At 51.8% G+C, this 6,965-nt stretch overlaps 1 protein-coding gene across 1 annotated transcript; it reads left to right on the forward strand.

The window, feature by feature from the left end:
• The first annotated feature begins 922 nt into the window (after positions 1-922).
• On the forward strand, positions 923-3,638 carry DRD5 (dopamine receptor D5). Its single transcript, XM_027545034.1, has one exon. The coding sequence runs from the start codon at positions 1,650-1,652 to the stop codon at positions 3,069-3,071; it is 1,422 nt and encodes a 473-aa protein (XP_027400835.1). The 5' UTR covers positions 923-1,649; the 3' UTR covers positions 3,072-3,638.
• Positions 3,639-6,965: the final 3,327 nt, after the last annotated feature.

Consider the following 6,965-nt stretch of genomic DNA (forward strand, 5'->3'; position numbering starts at 1 on the left):
ACAGGGGTGGTCCAGCACCTAGGAGATGGGGAGGGGAAGTAGTAAGTGTGCGTCTCTAGTGTTAGGCATAGACCCCTGGACAGATTGTCTTGTCATTTATGGGAGCAGAAAGCACTGAAGACGGGAGATGCTTTGAGCGGGGAGAGGCTGTGTAAGGACGAGCAGTCTGGCTATTGGACCAGGGTGCAGGTGGGGGCCAGTGTGAATGGGGCAGGTGGGTCAGGGTGGAGAGAGACTAGGGAAGGGATGAGAGAGTTCAGCCCCTGTTTCTAGCCTCAGTGCAGTATAGGTGTGTGGATCAGCGGGTCTCAGACGAGACTGGGCAGAACCCTGCTGCCTCCTCCATTTCTCTCTGCAGCTGCTTCCAGCTGAGCTTTACACCAGACCTGACAACTCACAACTGGAGCTGATCAACTGGGAGGGCGGTGAGATCCAGGCACACCGCCCACCCTCTCCAGTGTTTCCTCACCATTTGTTTTAAGAGTCTGGGCTTTGGGCCACTTATTCAAGTCTCAGGTTCCTCTTCTGTTAAAAATGAGACAGGAACCAATCCATCCCTCCAAAGGAAGGACTGAAAGTGCCCTGCAGGGGGAAACCCCAGACTGGCTGGAGGTCCCTCCCTCCTCCTTGCCTGCTGGGTTCATCCGAATTATTCCCCAAAGGGAAAGCCATGTAAGGATTGGGGGTGGGGGAGGGGAAAGGGCTTTCCCAAGAGGTCAGTCTTAGGATGGATGCTGGGGGAAGTTGAGAGGAGATGTTCCCTGGACAAACTGCCTCCTGGCTTCATTGAACCCTACACCACCAGATGGGGAAGGAATCGCACCCCTCCCCCCGCGCCCTCCACCCCTTCCATTTTGTGGATGAGGAAACCAAGGCCCAGGGAAGTTAAAGAAGACTTTATGGTCACACAGTGAGGAAAAGAGTCCTAAGTAGGGCTTCGGTCTATGAGAAATCCCAAGCCCTCCTCTTGAAACACTCTTTTCTGGTCTAGAAGCCAGTGATTCCAAACGTGGTCAGGGCCAGGGCACCAGGGCTGGGCTGGCACCTCTCCAGTTTCCTGGGGACGCGGGTCTGGGTCTTCCCAGGGCCAGGATTTGGTACTAGGGCGCTTCTCAAACCTGCGGGTTTGGTCGCCAGACTCCGGCGGGCGCAGCGTGCAGAGTAAGGGCGCCAAGGCATAGGTGGGGCGGGCGCGCCGGAGATTGGAGCGCCGAGGCGCTGGGGCGGGAGAGCGGGCCCCGGGAGCTGCGGGGGACGGAGCAGGCAGCGCTCGCCCGGCGCCCCCGCCCCCTCGGTGGCGGCTCGCTCTCTGCTTCTCCGGCTCCGAACCAGACACAGCCGCCGCCGCTGCCGCCACCGGCTGGTGCGCTGCCGGCGGCCGGGAACAGCCCCGCGAGCACCCGCCGCTTCCCGGCACCAGAGGGGCGCAACGCGGTCACCAAGCCGGTGGCACTCGAGGATGCTAGAGGGGTCCCGGCACGCTCCGGGGACCCCCTAGCGCAGCACACGGTGAGCGCCCCCCGGGGCTCGGTGATCCCTTAAGCTGCGGGTCCCGGGGTGCCACCCCCCGGGTACCTGATGGGGCCGCCCGGGGGGCGCAGGGTAGAAGCCGGGACCGCGCGCAGCCCGCCTTTGCAGCCGAACCCGATATGTTGCCCCCTGGGCGCAACGGCACCTCGCACCGGGCGCGGTCGGGGCAGCAGCAGCTGGCGCAGGGGGGCGCCGTGGGGGACTCGGAGGGGGCGACGCTGCTGGGGCCCGCGCAGGTGGTCACCGCCGGCCTCCTGACCCTGCTCATCGTCTGGACCCTGCTGGGCAACGTGCTGGTGTGCGCAGCCGTCGTGCGCAGCCGCCACCTGCGCGCCAAGATGACCACCAACGTGTTCATCGTATCCCTCGCGGTGTCCGACCTCTTCGTGGCGCTGCTGGTCATGCCCTGGAAGGCGGTGGCCGAGGTGGCGGGTTACTGGCCTTTTGGGGCCTTCTGCGACATCTGGGTGGCCTTCGACATCATGTGTTCCACCGCCTCCATCCTGAACCTATGCATCATCAGCGTGGACCGCTACTGGGCCATTTCCAGGCCCTTCTGCTACGAGCGCAAGATGACCCAGCGTGTGGCCTTGGTCATGGTTGGCCTGGCGTGGACCTTGTCCATCCTCATCTCCTTCATCCCAGTCCAGCTCCATTGGCACAGGGACAAGGTGGGCTCCAGGGGTGGGCTGGACCCTCCATCCAACCTGGCCAACGGGACGCCTTGGGAGGAAGCCGGGGAGTCAGATAGGAGTGCAGAGAACTGCGACTCCAGCCTGAACCGCACTTACGCCATCTCGTCCTCACTCATCAGCTTCTACATCCCGGTGGCCATCATGATCGTGACCTACACGCGTATCTACCGCATCGCCCAGGTGCAGATCCGTAGGATCTCCTCACTGGAGAGGGCTGCGGAGCATGCGCAGAGCTGCCGCAGCCGCGAGGCCTGCGCTCCCGACTCGGGCCTGCGGGCATCCATCAAGAAGGAGACCAAGGTCCTCAAAACTCTATCGGTGATCATGGGGGTCTTTGTGTGCTGCTGGCTGCCCTTCTTCATCCTTAACTGCATGGTCCCCTTCTGCAGCGGACATCCCGAGAGCTTCTTCTGCGTCAGCGAGACCACCTTTGATGTCTTCGTCTGGTTTGGCTGGGCCAACTCCTCGCTCAACCCCATCATCTATGCCTTCAACGCTGACTTCCGCAAGGTATTCGCCCAACTGCTGGGGTGCAGTCACCTGTGCTCCCGCACCCAGGTGGAGACGGTGAACATCAGCAACGAGCTCATCTCCTACAACCAGGACACTGCCTTCCACCGGGAGATCGCAGCTGCCTACATCCATCGGATCCCCAACGCGGTGACCCCGGGGGACGCAGAGGTGGACAAGGAGGAGGAGGAGGCAAGCCCTTTTGATCAAATGTCCCGGATCTCTCAGACGTCCCCGGAGGGTGACCCTGCTGGCCAGTCGGTCTGGGAGCTGGACTGTGAGGGGGGAATTTCACTGGGCAAAATCACACCTTTCACCCCAAATGGATTCCATTAAACTGCCTAAGCACCCTTCTTCGCGGATCAACATAACTGCACAGGCATTAACAAGCATGCAGAATACACACGGGATGCACACAAATACATTTCCACTGCTGCTAAGTTTATCGGGCCTTCAGTGTCGGTGTAGTAGTCCATGTGCTCAGAAACCTCAGCGGACTGATTTGTTGTGGAAATATTTGGAGAAAGCAGTTGGAAAAAGCTCCGTCAAATGTATCCTAGCCTAGCAGAGATGGACCCACGGTTCTGCTAGAGAAAATAAAATGGTAATTGATCCCCCCCCCCAAAAAAGTGGTACTTAGTCTTTAAAAAATATACTCTCCCCTCCCCTTATAAGTGAATAGATTGTTCATTGTGAACAAGTGACTTCTTTGTGTTTGGGTTCATTTTTAAGCAATAGGTTCAATGTGTGTGTAGCCTGATGGGAGTGCGTGTATGTCTTTCCTGTATCTTGCTTCCTGTGGCCTGTGTTTCTGTAGTTTCTGCTTTCCGTGTGTCTTTGCTCCAGCTGAGGAATTCTTCCTGATCTGTTCTGATGTCTAATAAACACAAATTATGTGTTCTATGGGGTGATTACTGTTGCTTTGCCAGATTGGTTTTCAGGATGGCTCCTGGAGAAGCTACAATAACATCCTTAAAAGCAGGGAGGATTTTGGCTGGGTCTGGAAGCATGCATTTATCTTCTTTACTGACACTTTGGCTTTAAAGTTACATACTGGGGCAAGAGTTTCTGATATCTCCAACTTTTAAAAAATTAGATACACACATTTCAAGTCTATGCTGAAATCTGGCTCCATGCCACAGCATCAAATATGTACTTCTCAAACCTGATATCCCATTTTTTTTTTTCTTAGTTGGAATCTTCTTTTCAAAACTACATAACATAAAACATTTCTCCTGATCCCTAGACAGATGCTATCGGTTCACTGAAAAGATCATACAGAATAATCGCTAGGTCTTTCTCAAACTCAAATCTATAGCGTTTTAAAGTTGGCTGGCTTTTGATCTACTGTGTTTTCTGAAGGAGCTTTGAAATGTTTGAGTTGATATGCTTTAAAAAACAAATCCAATTTTTAAATAGACATTTTCATTTGTGGACAATAGGAAGTGAGGGAATGCATTTTAATTAATGTAGGAGCCAGAGATAGTATTTGAGTGAACTTGAAATTGGGAAATCTGTCGAGGTGCTCACCAAAAAAGCCCAGTGAATTCTGGTTTTTCAGTTTTTCCTCTCTGCCACCTGCACTGTTTAGTTCCAGAGCCATCCCAGACCAGAGCGTATTATTACCCTTAGATCTAAATGTGAGCGTTGTTAATGGAAGCAAGTGAAATGTGAATATGTAATTTCATACAAGTCTCTATATTGAAGCAGGTTTTTCAAGGACAGTTCAATCAATTTTGGTCTCTTTAGGGATAATTTTATTGTCAGTCTCCTGAACAACCAGGTCTTGCTCACCGCAAAATGTGCAGTGCCTGGCACGCAATGCTTAATAGACAGTTGTTGAATGAATAACACACTCTCTCTGGAATGAGGAGACTGAAAGTGAATCCTATTTGATACATTACTTTTCATTTATGACTGAGTCAAATTGATATGGGAATCTGAGGTCTAGTGTTCCATTTGTTACCTCTCGTGAGCTGATTGCTAAGGGGACCATTAGGGAAATCAAGGACAGGGAAAAGCATCCTGCTTGGAGATTCAGGAGATAGCTGTGTGACCTGGAATGGGTCAACTAACCTCTCTGGGCCTAACGTTCTGTCTGCCTAGGTAAATTGAAAGACTTATACTAAGGCACAGTTTTCCAAATCATGTTCCATGCTGCAAAAATCAGTAGCTAAAGTCTAGGGTGAAATAAATTCAGCAAACCCAGGTCCAATATTTGTTTCCTACGGGGCTTCTTAGAGCTTTACCTGTCAATGACAGTGAATCCCTAGGCAGGAGAGAATTCTGCATTGTTTTCTAATATCTTTGGCCTTGTGAATCCTTGTTTGGTGCAATTCCTTCTTGCTCTCTTGCTGGAGGTCACAGTTGCAGGGAACACAGGTTGAGAAACTCTAATTGATCTGAAAATCTCAAAAACGCAGCTCTTCTAAAGGACCCGTTGTGACAAGAAAAAATTTTTAATTGCTGCCAAACATCTTTCTAGGCCCCAGTTCAAATAATTTCTATATTAGGAGATGCATTATGTGGGAACTTTGGGAATGCCTTCTGCAAAATACCACTCATTATTCATTATAATCATTTATACCTACTATGTGCTAGGTACTCTTCTAGAAATATAGTCACCAAGTAACTCCTCTGGTGTCAGGAAACATATTTCAGTGGGAGAGAGAGACAGCAGACAACACTTCTCCAGATGATACTACTACAAAAAATACTGTACTGTACCGCAGGGTTCTGCCATCCAGACTCTGAACTGTCACGTCAGGCAGTGATACTGAGAGATGTGAAATAAACCAGAATGAGTCGAGTGATGTGGCTGCTGTTTAGTTTAGGGCGGTCAAGAGGGAGGCATGAAGGGAGGATGGAGAAGGAAGGCTCAGGGTGACAATGAGGTCCAGGGGAGGAGTGCTCTGTGCTGGGGATGGGGGGTGTGTGGCCAGTCCTGAGGGGCACCATCAGGGGAGAGAAGCACACCCAGGTGGCTGCAGGGCTGGAGAGAGTTACGCTCACAGCAGCAGCAGGCACAATAGAGGCTCATTCTGTCCCCGGGCTGCACATGTGCAGATTCATTCAATCCTCGCAACCCCACAAGGGAGGCACTTTTGTTACCCCCATTTTACAGATGAGGAAATGAAGGCATTAGGAAGCTCAGGAACTAGCCCTGGGTCACACAGCTCATGAGTGGCCGAGTTGGACTGGAGAGCCTGGCTGTGGAGTCTTCCTGAACTGCCCTGCAGAGGTGAGAGGAGCTGCCAAAGCATCTCCTTCAGCACATGCACTGATGCCTGGATCAGGACACTCCTCGTTCATTTGTTCATTACCTGGTTTACGGATGCACCCCTATGAAACACTGTGGTGGTTTAGTTGCTAAGTCGTGTCTGCGTCTTGGAATCCCATGGACTATAGCTCGCCAGGCTCCTCTGTCTACGGTATTTTCCAGGCAGAAATACTGGAGTGGCTTGCCATTTCCTTCTCCAGGGGATCTTTCCGACCTAGGGATTGAACCTGGGTCTCCTGCGCTGCAGGCAGATTCTTTACTGACTGAACACTCCTATATCCACATGTAAAGCTGATTTTCTTTTTATTTCTAAAACTAATTTTCACCTTTTATTTTTTTTAATTAGAGGATAATTGTTTTACAGTGTGGTCTTGGTTTCTGCCATATAGCAACGTGAATCAGTTATAATCATATATATGTCCCTTCCCTCTGAAGCCTCCCTCCCCACTCCCATCCCAGCCCTCTAGGTGGTCATGGAGTGCCAGGCTGGGCCCCTGTGTTATATTGTACCCATACCCTGGGTGCTATTTTGTGTTTGGAGGGTAGGCAGCACTGGAAAAACGAGCCTGCATTTTGACCAAGTGCTTTCTTAATCCCTAGCTGATTCTCACACTAACCTTACATACTATTATCTTTCCATTTTACAGATGAGAACTCTGAGGCACAGAGAGCTTAAGTTGGTTGTCCAAGGTCATATGATTAGTCAGTGGTAGAGACAGGATTTTACTCAGCCTGTGGTTCTCAGTGGGGACACTTTTCATCTCGGGGGACATGTGTCTGGAGCATGTTTTGGTTGTCACAATCGGGTGTGAGGTGCCATCTAATGGGTAGAGGCCAGAGATGCTGCTAAACCTATGTGTACAGGATGACCTCCCACAACAAATTATTCGGCCCTGAATGGCTCCTGAGTCCAGGTGCCAGATACCTGCCCGAAAGCCACACTGCCCAGG

The sequence above is a fragment of the Bos indicus x Bos taurus genome, chromosome 6, assembly GCF_003369695.1.
Source record: "Bos indicus x Bos taurus breed Angus x Brahman F1 hybrid chromosome 6, Bos_hybrid_MaternalHap_v2.0, whole genome shotgun sequence".
Taxonomy (NCBI): domain Eukaryota; kingdom Metazoa; phylum Chordata; class Mammalia; order Artiodactyla; family Bovidae; genus Bos; species Bos indicus x Bos taurus.